Source organism: Acipenser ruthenus, chromosome 34, assembly GCF_902713425.1.
Source record: "Acipenser ruthenus chromosome 34, fAciRut3.2 maternal haplotype, whole genome shotgun sequence".
In the NCBI taxonomy this organism is placed as follows: Eukaryota; Metazoa; Chordata; class Actinopteri; order Acipenseriformes; family Acipenseridae; genus Acipenser; species Acipenser ruthenus.
The window spans coordinates 7,433,666-7,450,705 of NC_081222.1; the positions used below are offsets into that span (position 1 = coordinate 7,433,666).

General features: G+C 42.7%; 1 protein-coding gene across 1 annotated transcript in view; it reads right to left on the reverse strand.

The window, feature by feature from the left end:
• Positions 1-412: 412 nt before the first annotated feature.
• Positions 413-17,040, reverse strand: part of LOC117402132 (adhesion G protein-coupled receptor E1-like) — a 47,740-nt gene continuing 31,112 nt past the window's right edge. Inside the window, exons 14-22 of the mRNA XM_034913664.2 lie at positions 16,319-16,491; positions 11,651-11,821; positions 11,070-11,270; positions 10,047-10,282; positions 9,366-9,432; positions 8,682-8,773; positions 6,568-6,727; positions 6,002-6,097; positions 413-1,875 (exon numbers count right to left, since the gene is read on the reverse strand). Coding sequence (XP_034769555.2) covers positions 1,846-1,875; positions 6,002-6,097; positions 6,568-6,727; positions 8,682-8,773; positions 9,366-9,432; positions 10,047-10,282; positions 11,070-11,270; positions 11,651-11,821; positions 16,319-16,491 — 1,226 coding nt within the window. The 3' untranslated portion in view covers positions 413-1,845. The remainder of the gene's footprint in view (positions 1,876-6,001; positions 6,098-6,567; positions 6,728-8,681; positions 8,774-9,365; positions 9,433-10,046; positions 10,283-11,069; positions 11,271-11,650; positions 11,822-16,318; positions 16,492-17,040) is intronic.

Genomic DNA, 17,040 nt, shown 5'->3' on the forward strand with positions numbered 1-17,040 from the left:
TGCCCGTTGTTATTTTTACATATATTTTTGTTTTTATTTCGTTTGATAATTCACTGATTGTGAGAATAGCATGTCTTTAAAACTTGGACATAAAAATCTAAATATTCTGCAATGAAGCATTTACTGTTTTTCAGGTAAGCATTTCAACATTTAGGAACAACTGTTGTATAATAACTCTAGAGAATTATGAATTTTGAAATATTATGTTTAATCATTCAATATCTTGAAATACCTATTTTTAGACTGAAATGCCGTGAAATAAGCCAATGTTTACAGTGAAAAAATACAGCACTAATTATACATTAGTCTAACACTGTCAGAAAGTAAACAAAATCATATACATTAAATGTTAATCAATTTCTTTTGATGTTTTTTTTTCTCGATCTGGTCGGGTACGGTGAGAGCCCCGGTCTTTTGTACTGAATGCTGGGGTAGAGCGTGGCTGCATTTGACCGTAACAACCAAGAGACTGCGTATGAAGAAACTAAACAAAAAACAAGTTGGTTCCAATTTTAAAGTCAGTGAAGGAAGTAATAAAGTAAACCACAGTACAGTAATTGCAGGCATCAGTGTGTATTAAAATGCATAAACAGATCTGTTTGTGTTGAGTGACAGCCAGCAAGCAAGTCAGCAAGCCTCCCTGTCTGAGCCTAACTGGTGGTGAAAACAAACGAAGGCTTGGCATTTGAAATTCAAAGGTGCAGAGCATCATTAATGTAAACATCAAGTTGGTAAGCAGTTTTATTCTACATTTTTGTATTTTTCAGAAAAAGCAATACATCAACTGAAGTATAAACATAAATAAGTTAATAAATGTGCCTATCTTGTACAAAAATAAATGAACAATGACTTCACCAGTAATAAATTCTTCAAGTCACTTTGTTGTCTCCACAGCCAAGGTATATGGCACTGTTGCAAATATTTTTGTTTAAAATCTTATTAGGTTTTTTTTTTCTTTTTACAAAATAAACAGAACAATTTTATAAGCATTATAACCCACGACAGAGTGTGCGTTAAGACATTCTTACCAGTATATGTTGTAAATATTACTGTCATTTTAGATTTCACATTAGTGGAGCTGAGAATTGGAAATGTTATAATTTGCACTGTTGCACAGTTGAGAATCCTCAGGCAAAGCGCACCAGCTTGAGGGCGGGGGAAGGGATTTGCATTGGAACATCACATCAGCTGCAAAGCTTAGGTGCAGACAGAAGTAAGACATCACTTAAAGCTTGATCTCTATTAGATTACATCATCCCCACCTGCAGGGGCAGTGTATACATTTGAGGAGGTCAAGCCTTTAGTCCAAGCACGTTCAGTGCTTACACATTCCTACAGAACAATGTGTGCAATTATTTAAAAAAAAACACACACATAATGAAATAGATATATTAACATCACTCTTGGATTGATACCCTAATGAACCAGTTGATTCAACTCTAAAATTGTGATTGACTATATTAAAAACAATGACAATAAAGTGTCTTAATGAATTATTAGTGCTTTAGAATGTAAAGCCTATAATTACCCAAAGCCTGCAAAGGATCGGTGCCATGAAGGAGGGCATGTAATGGAGACATTCGCATTTTGTGGATAGGCAGCTTATCACAATGTGACCTTATGTTACCACCTTTAAAAAATCAGCTTGGTTCAAAACAGAGACAAGTAAAAAATATTGCAAATTTGGGCAAAAAACATGGTTTGATTTTTTCAGAAATATATAAAACCTCTTAGATTTTTGCCTAAAATTTTAGAAGGGCAATTTCCCACTCATTCTTTAACAGTGATGTCTATTGACTTTCTTTACTCCATTGCACATGTACTCCCCTGAGCTTAGAGCTGCAATTATTGCTCAGTCTCTGTTGTGGTTCCATCCTGAAGAAGACAAATAAAGATGAGTTAGTCCAGACGATACTGTCAGACAATGGACCTTGAAGAATTGGGGTATTATAGTGTGCTAATGTACTAGAGTGGAGACGGACACACACTTCCCAGAGTGTCTAACCACTGCACTGGAGAGCCAGGCTGGTTCACAAGAACAGCGTCAGAGCTCGTCTCACCTGTAGGGTTCAGAATCATCACAGCAGATGCAAAGCATGTTGGGAGTTCTGGTTTGATTGCTGTGACTCTGGGAATAGCAGTGGATTCATTACGTTGTTTTATGTTATTAGAATTGTTATTGTGTATTAACTGTTATTGGTTATGATGGATGATACTTGAAAAGTTATTTTGAAAAACTTGACTATTTTGGGTGATCCTGATCATGTTTGTTGCCCTGAACAGGTGAAGCCGAAACATCTGTAACAGTTTTTGAAGACACCAAAAGAGTTCTTGGCATGTTCAAGTCCAGAAAATACTACAGTTTTTTTACTATGGTGTTGTCTGAACCCATCACTATCTCTTACCAGCTTATAATGGTCTTTACGCCATGGATAGATGGAGAGATAGACTGAAAGAAACTACATGGATATTTCAATTTTGGGTGTTTGTGATGCCTCAACAAAAGAGCCGGGAGTCTAGCTGTGGGAGTCCAGCAAGGGGAGTCCAGCGCTAAGACACTGGTCGAATAGATCCACACCTAACAGCGCTCTGGAAGAAGCCATCTACTAGTCAGGTCTGTATCCTCCACCCCACTGCTCCTACTGTGCCTTTTGTCTTGCTTGTCCTGCTATGACTGTCTCTCACATCCCTGTTCTGTCCTCCCATCCTCGTCCTCTGCCCTCCCTCCGCTGTTGCTCCTCCAACCCCTCTAACCTCATTTCTCTGCCTCTCCCCCCCTCCCGCACACTCTCTGGTGCACTCTGGAACTGTCACTCTTCTGCTAACAAAGCTGATTTCATTTCTGCCTTTGCCTCCCACCTCTCGCTCGATTTCCTTGCTCTCACTGAAACCTGGCTGTCCCCTGATAACACTGTTACTCCTGCTGCCCTGTCCTCTCTCTACGTCCTGTCCCATACCCCGCGTCTCACCGGACGGGGAGGTGGGACGGGTCTTCTCCTCTCTCCCTCCTTACTCTTTTCTGTCCCCTCCGATCTCACCTCCCTCTCTGTCACTACCTTTGAATTTCATGCAGTCCAACTAACCTCTCCCTGTCAACTCCTGCTCATTGTTCTGTACCGCCCCCCTGGGCCTCTCACTCACTTTCTGGATGAACTCGACTATCTACTCTCCGCCCTCCCCTCTCTGTCTACCCCGACTGTCCTGTTGGGTGACTTCAACATCCATCTCTCCAACCCCAGCCACTCTGCTGGATTCCTCCCTCTCCTTCACTCCTTCAACTTCTGTCTCTCTCCATCCCCTCCTACCCACAAAGCTGGCCGTCAACTGGACCTCACCTTCTCCAGGGCCTGCTGCCCCTCCAACCTCTCTGTCACCCCCCTGGACCTCTCTGATCACTATTTCATCTCTTTTTCTCTGTCTCTCCCCCCTCTCCCTGCTCCTCCTACCCCCACTGTCACCTCTCGCCGTAACCTCCGCTCTCTCTCCCCCTCTGTCCTTGCCTCCACTGCTCTCTCTCACCTCCCTCCTATCGACTCCTTTTCACAACTCTCCGTAGACTCTGCTACCTCCACCCTCTTCTCCTCGCTCACCTCCTCCCTCGACTCCCTCTGTCCCCTCACCTCCCGACCTGCTCGCCCCTCCCCTCCCCATCCCTGGCTCTCCTCTGTGCTCCGCTCGGCAAGAATCACACTGCGATCTGCTGAAAAGAAATGGAAGAGAACCAAACTCCCTGCTGCCCTAGACCTTTACCGCACTCTCCTCTCCTCCTTCTCCTCTACTCTCTCCTCTGCTAAATGTGCTTATTTCCAATCTGTAATCCAAGCCTCCACTAACAACCCACGTAAACTATTCTCTACCTTCTCCTCCCTCCTAAACCCTCCCTCCTCCTCCTCCTCCCTCCTCTATCTCCCCTGACGACTTTGCCTCCTTCTTCTCTTCTAAAATCTCAGATATCCGCAAACTCTTTAACACCTCTCCCTCCCCCGCACCCCCTCCTGCTCCAACCCCTACACCCACTACATCCCCTACTAACTCGCCCTCCCTCTCCACCTTCTTGCCCCTCTCAGACTCTGACCTCTCCTCCCTGCTCCAGGGTCACAAACCCACCACGTGTGCCTTGGACCCCCTCCCCACTCACCTCTTTCAAGCTGCTGCTCCTGCTCTACTCCCCTTCATCTCCTCCCTCCTCAACACCTCTCTACTTTCTGGCATCTTCCCCTCTGCCTTCAAAAAAGCCTCTATCACTCCCCTCCTCAAAAAACCTACCCTCGACCCCACCTCCCTCCAGAGCTACCGTCCTGTCTCCCTCCTACCCTTCCTCTCCAAAACCCTCGAGCGGACTGTACACCGCCAGCTCTCTGCTTTCCTGTCCAACCACTCTCTGCTTGACCCTCTCCAATCTGGCTTCCGCTCTGCTCACTCCACTGAAACCGCCCTCCTGTCTGTCACCAACTCACTTAAGTGTGCCCGAGCTGCCTCTCTCTCCTCTGTCCTAATTCTCCTCGACCTCTCTGCTGCCTTTGACACTGTTGATCACTCTATTCTACTATCATCTCTTGCTGACCTGGGGATCTCTGGCACTGCTCTGGCCTGGTTCTCCTCCTACCTCTCCAACCGCACTTACCAGGTAACCTGGCGTGGAGCAACCTCCACACCTCACCCTCTCTTAACTGGAGTCCCCCAAGGGTCAGTCTTGGGTCCTCTCCTGTTCTCTCTCTACACCCGCTCCCTGGGCCCCCTCATCGCATCCTACGGTTTCTCATACCATTTCTATGCTGATGATGCTCAGATTTTCCTCTCCTTCCCCACCTCTGACTCCACCATCTCCTCCCGTATCTCTACCTGTCTGTCTGCTATTTCCTCCTGGATGCACTCGCATCACCTCAAACTCAACCTCTCTAAATCTGACCTCCTTTTCTTTCCCTCCTCCTCCCCCTCCTCTGATCTCTCTATCTCTGTTCCTCTGGAATCTACCACACTCTCTCCCTCTTCCTCAGCTAAGAACCTTGGAGTCACCCTGGACCCCTGCCTCTCTTATTCCCAGCACATCTCCACTCTGGCACGCACTTGCAGATTCTTCCTGAGCAACATCCGAAGAATCCGACCCTTCCTCACCAACTATGCTACCCAGCTCCTGGTCCAGGCCCTGGTACTCTCCCGCCTAGACTACTGCAACTCCCTCCTGGCTGGCCTCCCTGCGTCCGCCACCCGTCCGCTCCAGCTCATCCAGAACTCTGCCGCTCGCCTGGTGTTCTCTCTACCTCGCTTCGCCCACGCTACTCCACTACTCCGCTCGCTCCACTGGCTCCCGATCACCGCTCGCATCCAGTTCAAGACTCTTGTACTAGCCTACAGATGCCTTGATCAGACTGCACCCAGCTACCTCCAGACCCTCATCTCTCCCTACACCCCCACTCGACCTCTCCGCTCCGCCTGCACTAGAAGACTGGCTCCACCTCCGCTACGCTCCCCTACCTCCCGAGCCCGCTCCTTCTCCACCCTTGCTCCGCAGTGGTGGAACGACCTTCCTACAGATGTCAGGACTGCCCAGTCCCTGACCACATTCCGGCGCCTCCTTAAGACTCACCTCTTCAAACAGCACCTGTAGAACTCCTCTGTTGTATCCTGGGACACTATCACCCTTCATTTAAATATGCTTTATTTTGCTCTTATCTGCCCCCTATTTTACTGCATTTAATCCTGTACCTCAGAATATTGTAATCTGCCAAGTGTTTAATCTGTAGTATTTTGTACTTAATCATATCCTGATGTAACTATCACTATTTAATCATATCCTGATGTAACTTTCACTATTATCTGCTGTATTATTGAATTGTGGTTTGTCACACTTGAGAATTATTGTATTTCTTGTTTTTATTGTTGACTTATATTGTAACACTTGAATGTATTTGTATTTGCTTGCGATTGTAAGTCGCCCTGGATAAGGGCGTCTGCTAAGAAATAAATAATAATAATAATAATGCCTGTATTCATGTCTCACCATTAGGTTTCCCTTTGGAACTGCAGAAGATGTAAGCTCTGAGCTGTCCTTCTGTTTGTAGATGCATCCAAACCATTTCCTATACTCCATTCTCACCTGGTGATAATGAAAAAGAATCAACAATATGCCAGCGTGACGTTCAGTCCCTAGGCTGGGGAATATGGGTTTCTATAACGTTGACTGAAAAGACTGATATTGTATTGACTGTGGTACCAGTATTACCAGTCACTCTGCAGAAACCCATTCAGCGTGCTTCCTGTCTTGGCAGTCATCATTGCGCAAACCATTTTTGGGGATATAATGAAAAACAAATTACATGGCCGTTAATAGATACTTTGTGGGCTACTTACGGCCCAATGAAATGGGATGGGATGGAAAGACTATCTATTCCAATTGCCCGTAGATGCCTCACTTCCAATGCATTTATTCATTAGTCCCAGTAATAGTTGCAGAGCAGTATATAATGGTCATTGCAACTTGCAGGACCAGTGATCCAACTCAAGGATATCCCTGCAAAATACTGGATAGTAGCATGGCATAGGTAGATGCGGACAATGGCTTCTTACCTGCTGGTTTAGCACACAGTGCACCAGGAAAATAAAGGGACCCTGCAGTGAGTTAATAATGACAAACGCAAATCTGAAGAACTCCAATCCTTGAAAGAATCCCAGGATCCAGCTGCAGCCCATGATGAAGCACTGTGCAATGGCTTTGAAAGTCAGCAGTCTAAAGAAACACAAATCCACAGAATTAGTTTTTTATAATACAGATTGTTTTAACTTTCAACCAAGCTGAGACTATTCATCCCATTCATATGGGTGTGTGATGGGAGAGAAGGAATCTGCGATGTAAATCTCCCTCCTGACCAGCAAAGGCACTGTGTAAGGGGGGTAGTACGCTTCCCCATAGATGGGTGGACTCGACGGAAGGTGGTAACCGGAAGTCGGCCATTTTGGGGCAAGCACGTAGCTGCAAAATTGCTGAACAACTCCATTGTGGTCATTTGTGGGATAGGCGGCGATTGGATAAACCCTGGTGCCAGGCTGATCACGGGGAGTACAAAGGGAATGCAGTTACGTGAGTACAGCCCCTTACGCTGAGACGTGATTCTCAACTGGAGCGTGTGCATGTTTGTTTTGTTATTGTTTGTGTTTGTCTTGTTACGGAGGAGGATTGAGGAGTTTGAGAGCTACTGCCACTGAGCCAGCACGTACCCCCAGATCACTATCCCATTGCACAGCACAGCATGGACCCAAGCACCACTTTCCCCGTGAGTCTAGGAGCACAGTTTTTGTGCACTGAGGATTGTGGATTAAGGAGTGTGCAACCTGCTGCATTGGTTTCCCCTATACCATTGCTGGTATAGGGGCGACTTCTTATATTTGTGTGTAACTTAAATAAATACGAACGTTCTTTTGGTAGATAAACTACTGTGCGGACATTCACTTATTCACAGAGCACATGTCATCCTGCCACAGGGTGTATAATACTAACGAAGACTAGTATCAATGACTAGAACAATTATTAATGCCCACTTTAAAGGTGCACTAACATTATCCCTGATGTTGTACTGTAGATCTTTTAGTTCTGAATATATATATTTTTCAAGGACAGCGCTAAAAATTCCTGTGCGCTAGGTTACATAGTTCAGATTTATGCAGTTCTAGTGAAGGTGGCGCTGGGTCGCACGGTCCAGCAGAATGCAGTTCTAGTGAAGGTGGAGCTGGGTCACACGGTCCAGCAGAATGCAGTTCTAGTGAAGGTGGCGCTGGGTCACACGGTCCAGCAGAATGCAGTTCTAGTGAAGGTGGAGCTGGGTCGCGCACTCCAGCAGAATGCGGTTCTAGTGAAGGTGGAGCTGGGTCGCGCACTCCAGCAGAATGCAGTTCTAGTGAAGGTGGAGCTGGGTCGCGCACTCCAGCAGAATGCGGTTCTAGTGAAGGTGGCGCTGAGTCACGCAGTCCATCAGAATGGAGTTCTAGTGAAGGTGACGCTGGGTTGCGCAGTCCAGCAGAATGCAGTTCTAGTGAAGGTGGCGCTGGGTCATGCAGTCCAGCAGAATGCAGCTCTAGTGAATGTGACGCTGGGTCACGCAGTCCAATAGAACGCAGTTCTAGTGAATGTGACTGTCACACAGCTGAGTTGCAGGGATGTGGTGGGTGGATCGAGACAGTGAAAATGGTGGACTTCCACAACCTTTTACAGGGCGTATAGTACAAAGAATAGATACATTCATTAAAGGTAAACACAATAGAATGTGGCACCCAAAAGAATATGAATCACTGAAGCAACAAAACTATTTACAGTAGGGTACCTTAGTGTGGTAAGTAAGGGGTAATATGTCTTTAAGGCAGGGAAAAAAAGAGATTTTAGGGAACCACCTTTAGCCCCGAGGTGGGGGGGGGGGGGGGAAGTGGTTACATTTTTAAAAAAAATAAAAGGCAGTTGGTACCCTAGAGTCGGCCTGTGTTGTTAGTATATCTGTCAATGGCCCTGTATTACATAACATAAAAGGGTGCCCCCATTACATTAGTAGCATGCATCTCCCAGCTCTGTGTAGCTTTGTATTGTTCAGAGTCCCATTTTAAGGTTGTTGTTTCTACGAAAAAGAAGGTTCAATATTGATGATGTACGGAACAGAATTCAGCAGCGTACTTCAGAAGTAGACAGAGATACCCACCTGGTGTCTTTCACTTTGGACACGTCCGCGTTGAGGCCACACATTTGCGATCTCAAAGTCCAGAGAATTGCAATGAAGAGAATGGTGTTTACCTGCAGGGCAAAGATGCATACAGTTTAAATCTCTGCAACACCTGTTCATTTTACAAAACTAGAACAAGCAATTATAATAACAGAATTCAAAGGGTCTATTCAATTCAAGGGGTCTTATCAGATGTACTGTGAATACCACCATTGTTTAAATATTAAATAAGGATACATGGAGTCTTGACAGAGGCTTTCATTGAACGCTGGATGAGCACGATGGTGCACAGGGGCTGGGCTCAGGGACGGGTGCTCATTTTCTTCTTGGCTCAAGTTTCTTGTTTATTTTTTCAGTGTGAAATAGTGGAGGTGGACGTCCATACTGTATGCCACTCTTTGTCTGTCCAGTTGTGATTAAAGTTGCTCTGGACATTCTTTGACACAGGGTTATAGAGAGCGCCTGTATTTCTTGCTCTTATTGTATTACTTGTATTGTAACACTTGAAATGTATTTGCTTACGATTGTAAGTCGCCCTGGATAAGGGCGTCTGCTAAGAAATAAATAATAATAATAATAATAATAATCTGTGGGTATGTGGAGGCTGTCTGTCACACTTGAGATTGTGCATACATCATGAGCACGGCATGGATATCTACTTACAGCGATTGTGACACAAACAGGACCAAGAAAACTCCAGACAAATCCTCTGTCACGACTCAGCCAGCAACTGAGGAGCACAATAACAGTAACGATTACACCTACACTACTTTCCCTTGTAAACGTTTATTTTTGCACTTTTACCATGGGTTTCCTATCATTATACTATGCACTTATAATAGTTTACACTGTTTTTTAATATGCTTTGCCATGCTTTCACTGTGCTTTATTACACTGCTGTGCTTTTATAAGAGTTAGTTGCCAACAACAGGAACTGGAGCACAGTTTATACAAGAAAATCAAAGTGCACTACAAACAAAAACAATTATTACGTCAAAAAATAAAAAGCTATAACATTTGCGGTTGGTTTCACAGGCCCTGATTAACACTCATCTTGGACGACCTACTGTATTGTTATTTTAGGTCAGGTAGTCCACAATCAGTACTAACTGGGGTCTGTGTAACCAGCCGTTAGATTGTTTGCTAGCTTGTAATAGACACCACTTCTCTGTATAGTCTCTGTACATTCAACACACACATTTTGAACAATGCTAAACCAATTTGTAAACATTAAGAGAGTTGTGAGAATCGTATGCTAATGATGGAGTTTAGGCAATATAATGTTTGGTTATTACATTATCACACAGCACCTGTTAAAAATAAAGAGGTTGAATTAATACTCACAATGTGTCGGTCCCATACCCCTCCTTAAAGACTCCAGCAGACACAGCCACGATGAGAGCAGGAGAGCCGTACCCAGCCAGCAGCAGGTACCTCCTTCGCAGCCCCTGCCTGCTGCTGTACTTCACCACATTCAGGTTTCTCACCAGCAGGTAGAGCTGCACTCCCTCCAGGCACATCCAGGCAAAACTGGCTGTGAAGAGGTAGTGCAGGAGCCCAGCTATGACTGCACACAGCACCTGAGAAAGGACAGGCAGTGGGGCAGGTCAGCTGAGGGTTAAGAGATATACAGCATCCCGCGTGATGATACCATAGACTGCAGAAAGGCAGGAGTGACTAGTTTCAATGTGGGACAAACACAGGTGGTGAGACACGTTGGTTGATAGAAGTGAACGCATCCAGAAAAAGTCTCTCATTTTAAAACAAAACTGAGAGTTTCATTACAAAACTAATCATTTCAGGGGATCAGCCTGATTGCCCTTCTCTGCTCCTTTAAGTGTCTTCTTTTATTCATAGTGAGGTGAACTGAATAACACTCAGTATTCTAGCATGGTCTAACTAAAACTACCTAGGCTTGAATACTGCTATTTTGTCCATGTAACCTAACATTCTGTTTGCCTTTTTGTTCTCCATGCTGGTGAGATCGTATGAAGTTTTCAGACCACAACCCCCAGATTCACAAAGGTAACCACGTCAGGTTACCTTTCATTTGAGTGTTGTTGCAGGTTGAGGCAATGCTAAATCTGGAAAGCTATGTTCCCTGTTTCTCCAAGTTTTTGTCATTCATTACAAGTTATTCATTGTAGATGCTGATGTACTGTAACAGCAGACACTCAAGCAGGAAAACACCACATCAGCTTTATGTGGAAAAGTAAACTAACCTTTAACCTGGCATTGCTACAAACTATACCGTTAAAGTGTGTGCTTTTTAAAGTCTTCTATTGTTCTGTTTCCCATTTGTTTTGTAACTTGAAAACCCCTCTATATCAACACAACCTCAACCCTGCACTGCAGGCAGTGACTCACCTTATTTTCGGTTCTGGACACCCCAACTAGAAACAGGAAGTGAGCCAGGAAGAGACAGACACTCAGGTGCAGGTGAATGGTGGTGTTGGCTTTCTGGATCGAACGGCAGAATAGGAATGTAAAGATAGCCAGGCTGAGGCAGACCAGGGATGCGATCACTGCAATGTAGTTGATCACTGTCAAGGCAACATTTTCTTGCATCTGAAAAAAAAATGTGGTGATTAGGACGTAATGTCTTCTCAGTGTTATGTCTTTTACATGGAATTTTCTCTTTAAAAAAAAAATAGTATGGAACAATGTGTCTCAACTATCAGTTACATTACTGATAAAACCTGTTGTTTTTGTATCGAACCGATTTTAATTATTACTAGTAAGTACACACTTGGTTACTTTTGACTTTCAAGGTTGTGCAGTTGCTGTGAAAATGATTTCTGTGTAAGGTAACTGGCTACAGACTCTAGAATACAGATTATATTTGCTGCTTCTTGCGATAATGAATGGGTTTCTTCTTCTAAACACGTACCTGTTGGAATATTAATATTTATCTAAGAACTACTGTTTCATTTGTGTGATGTAAATACCTGTGATTCGTCTAGTGCCATTAATACAGCGAAGCTGGAGAGGTGGTCACAGCTGCACACAGTGTGTGTTTGGTTGGAGTGTAACTTTGTGCAGCCTTCGGTGGACCAAGAGCTTTCCTTCCCTTTATATTTCCAGTAGACACATATCACCTCCTCTTTGGTTTTCCTTAACTAGAAAAAAACATTGCAAAACTGTTAAACCACAAACTGTGTACATTATGTGTCCACAAGGGCTTCCATGATTACAAATATTTGTGAACTTCAGTAAACCTAACAGTACACTTTACACAAAGAACCAACTCAAAGATGTAACATTTACATTCAGAAATTGTGTAATTAACCTCTGTAGTAATAAAAGTGTGCTCTCCATCTAATAAGCAACACAGAATGCTCTAAAAACTGTTTAAGTGACAACAAAGCAAATTTTAATAGAGTGCCAAATTAACTTAGTGGGTGGTGTCTGAGTTTAGCACAGAGAAACTAGATTCATTTCTATTGCTTTTTTTATATTTCATTTACCAAAGTATGATGTTTGCCTGGCCCGTGCCGAGCACCAAGTACAAATGAGTACTTGTAACAAGTACTTTCCTGAGTTCAATTAATACAGCATTTCTTTATTTTAAACAGCTCATGGTTCCAATACTGCAGTGGTTACAGTCAATCTCAAGTATAGAAGTAGAGAGCCAATCCAGGGGAGAAGGAGGACGGGCCATCAGCTACTGCTTTCTTCCACTGTGCATTTTGTTAAAAAGCACAGGAATAGTAAAGTATCCCTCCTGTAAGAGGACAGTGTTTTATCTTAACAAAGGTAAGGGGTTTCTTGTGCTGTTAAACAGGGTACTTTTTCTTGCGGCGTCTTTAAATTCAAGACCTCTGTAGCAGGGTGATGAGAGATGAAAGGAGTGAAATCTGGCCTCCAGACAGGTGGAGGCACTAGAGGACCCCCCTGCAGGGCCTCACCAAGATGGAACATGCCTTAAGCATAAAGGGCCAAATATTCAAATGTCTTGCGTGTGTCGCAAGGGGAGTTGTAGAGATTTTTTTCCACAAGTCTTTTTTGCAAAAAAAGTAGCGTTTCTGAGTGAGAGTCAAAATAGATGCTGCACTGGAAAAATTGGGTTTGTGGGTTGTTCTTTCGCAAGTGCTTTTCCCACAAATTTGGGGGAGGTGTTATGAGTAATCCTGCAAGTTCACCACCACGAGCTAAATTGAAAACTTAAATTGCTCGCAAATCACAATGTTGCATGTAAATCACATAAGACTGGTTAAACTCCTCTTAGTTATTTCATAAACATAAACATTTTGGTTTATTTCCAACTCAAACATTTAATTTATTTGTGGTTTATTTTAAACTATACTAATTACCAGTGCTTAATTTGTAAAGAAAGAGGTGTCGGGGCACAAGCAATGACAATAATAGCGTTCTTAAGAAGCGCACAATTCAAAATCATAATGTTTGAAAGAGTATTGTACGTACTAGCGTTAGCTTTTATAATTACGTATTCTACATCATATATGCAAAGCAGTAGTATGTGCAGAAAAATAAATTAAAGGCAAATTCAGGACAAAAAAAAAAGAAATATGCCTGTATACATAGGCACGGAACCCCATAGGGCGGAGGGGGCAGTGCCTCCCGCTCTTTGGGGGGGGCGGACGGATGACTCCAGCAGGCCGACATTGATTAAAAAAAAAAACATACATGCACCCGACACAAACATTGGTTTGACCCATGGTCCACGCTGTAGTAATATCCAGCTATGTCTAACATTATCAGTGCTGTGAATGCAACAGAACCTGCAGTTAATGGAGATTGCAAACAATAAATAAATACTGTACATAAATAAATAAATACATTTCTGTTTAGGCTAGATAGTTGTTAGCTTGGTTTGTTTTTATTCTCTATCAATTAAATTCTATTCATTGAAAGAAGGAAAGAGAGAACCAGACCGTTGTTATTGTTTTTATATATTTTTTTAATTGGGGAAATTAGCAGGGCAATGTTCCTGCGTGGGGGTAGGGGAACAGGCAGGCATGAATGTGTTTAAGTTCAACACTAACCCTAAATAAAATGTTGTTCCTGTTATTAAGCAGCAGTACAATAGGAAGCAGTGGTATTTAACCCTTTGCAGTCCATTTATTAAGTGCGTGTCAGGTCCAATTTATTTTCACACGTGCAGTTAATTTTAGACGCGCTGTTTAAAAGTATTTTTTTTCCACAGTCAAACGGGTTTAAAAGGCCCTGCATATCAACAAAGCACTCACTAGGCATCTCCAGCCCCACCCCACCCTTTCGTTCGCTATAGCTTTCACATATGCTAAGAAATAAATAATAATAATAATAATAATAATAATAATAATAATAATAGTCGTACATACCGATCAATCATCGCCTGATCACTCGTTTTATCACCAAACGCCTCAATAATTCGATCCAAGTCATTATTTTATTACTATAACATCTGAAAAAAGCTCTGGAAATGTCTGTGATATTCTCTGAGCGCTGACGAAGTAGCAGCCAGCTTGTTTCCTTATGGCCGCCGTTACCTGATGCCAGGGGCAAGTATGACTATTCATGAGATACGCCTTTTGTTTTTTTGTTTTTTTTTTTTTTTTTAGATGTCTCAGCTCCTGTTACTCCCACTCGGCCATTGAACCTGTTTTTTGCATCTTTTTGATGATGTCGGACAGGGTCCGACATTGGACCGGATATGAATAATTGCAATGTCGGACCAGGTCCAACATAGGACCGCTAAGGGTTAAAAGTAACAGAAGCTAGCTTTCACTTTAGTGAAGTAGGCTACAATATTTGTTTTAATTAAAAATGTGTTGTTTATTCTTTCGCAGCCAGTGTCATCTTTATGGCACGTAAATGGTAAAGTAATTAAATGTCCCTGGCAGTGGACTGTCTGTGTTTAGCGCAAGCAAGAACTTGCAGAATGGATAAAACTGTGTTGAGAATTGTAAGAAAACGCTTTTGAGAGCAAAATATTTAATGACATTTTTAACTTTCACAGCTGAAGAGGTGCTGCAGCTATGCCTCGTCAAGCACAAATATGCGTCTTCATTTTGCAAAAACTTGCGATGGTTATTTACCGCGAGAGAGAGTTGCGGTTGATTTCCTGTGTTAATTAATGTTAATTTATTAATTTCTGCAGCGCTGAGATAATTGCAGTTTCTCTGCAACTCTTTTAGATTTCACTTGCGATTTTACGCAAAACATTCACAATGCAAGCAGAGCTGCGAGAAAGATGAGAAAATGTGCAAGATCTTTGAATAGTCCAGTTGTGACAGCCATCTTGGGAAAGGCAGAAGCACAGGTGCTCCAGGTTGCACTGATGTCAAAGCCGGATTAGGTCAGAAATGTAATCGAATAGCGATTGGCTGTGATGGATTGATAGAGGCGGGATCTGGGGTACATAAGGGGTCAGTGTGGAATAGCAGGGGGCTGAACGGTGGAAGACATAAGTCTAGGCAGAGACGGGACAAAACAGAAATCGAAATCAAAACCGAAACAAAAATACACAGGCTGCAGGATACTGTGTTGCTTTTCTCTCTGGGATGGGAACTGCACTACAGGGCGAGTCGAAGAAGTGGTGGAAGGGGGAAGGCTGAGAGACAGAGGCACCCTGTACACAACAACACTGCTGGTGAGCGAGTGAGAGCCCTGACGAGCCCTGGACAACACGAGGGAGACGGCAACAGAGCAGTTATTTGTGTATATGTGTACTGTGCTTGTAAATATATTTGTAAAATTGAATGCACGTGTGGGGTTTCCACATGCATTATCCTATCATTGTTAAATACAAAGTACTGAAACACAGTGTGACTGGACTTGTGTGTGGTTATTTATTAACACGTAACATTTACACCCTCTTTTCCTTGTTTTGGTTGAACTAAAATAATCTCGTAGCATTTGAAAATGATAATCCTTTTTAAGCAGGTTTTGTTTCTAAAACTGTTTGTTTTAGATCAGGTGTCTAAAAGGGTAACACATTTATTTGACCCTTTTGTCACCAGACAGTATCGCATTGCAAATGTTTTTAAACCGTCTGTCTGTACATTGTAAAGGTTACAGGTTTCTATATATTGAGCTTTAATCGCGTTTTACAAAAAACAGCCATTATCTTTTCTTTTCTGAGTTGTCTCTCCACCTGCTGTATATATAAAAAAATACATCAAAGAACACCTGAACCCCCCAAATAACTAATAAATAATAACATCTTGCAGATTTGTTGTTTTCTGTGAGCACACAAGAACCTCCCCATCACAATAACCCAATGGAATCCTCAAATAGCTGGTAAATAAATAATAGATATATCTTGCAGATTTGCATTCTGCTCTAAGTGATCTCATCACACTTCATCACACTGTGTTCATTAAGCACAACCTCCATCCAAATAAACAACTGAAATCCACAAATAACTAGTCAATAAATAATAATACATTCCAGACAATCAAGAATGAAGCATTACATCAGGACTTCAAAACTATCATCTTTGTTTCAAAGACAGAAAAAATACAAACTCATTATTGGAGAAACAGATTCCAGAAACATTCAACATGATTTCAAACACCATAAGCAGTCATGTAAAAAGCAATTAAAATGAAGCTACTTACTCTTATTATTTTAAAACCTTGATTAGCTTTCATTAAGTGTTGTCCACCTACCTCATTGTGATGGAAGGTTAAATGGACTGGCTCTGAAAGTTTGTGGTGGTTTCTGCCTATAGTAGCAGTGACCACTTGTGAGTTTAACTGGATAGATGATTGATTCTTGTAAAAGCTCCCATCCAAGACAGACTCCATCCCAGTGTATGAGACAAACCCAACTGTTACCTGACCTGTGGACACAAGCAGTTTAGGATTGGGTTTTATGATTTTTAGATTTTACCCAATATAACCCCATTCACCTGAATGGAATGTTTAAAATGTATGTCAGTAATGACACCCCCCAGTTAGACTAAATACAGAATCAGAGCTATCAGTATCATGACTATCACCATGACGACTTGGTTTACTGTGTATGTAAATGACTGTCACAAGGTTGGCTGAGTGGTGACGTCAGACCCAGGAAAGGAAACACACACAGTACTGAAGTGAAATGAAATGATGAAGGCGCTTGCTTGTGCAGGTTTATATCCCATGCAGCAATATCTATACACCAACATTCATCATATAACACAAATACACACAAGGGCGGGGCACACTGTCACAATGACATACAGACCGACAGGTTCCTCTGTTAAAATTCTGACACCCTCAATAACTTAATGTTCCTAATAAAGCGGCCAACCAGTGTAAGTAAGCAAGTGTGATATATGGATGTTTGACAGACAGTTTTATTTTACAGCAATTGCACAGTCCTGCCTTTAATGAGATACAAACCTTGA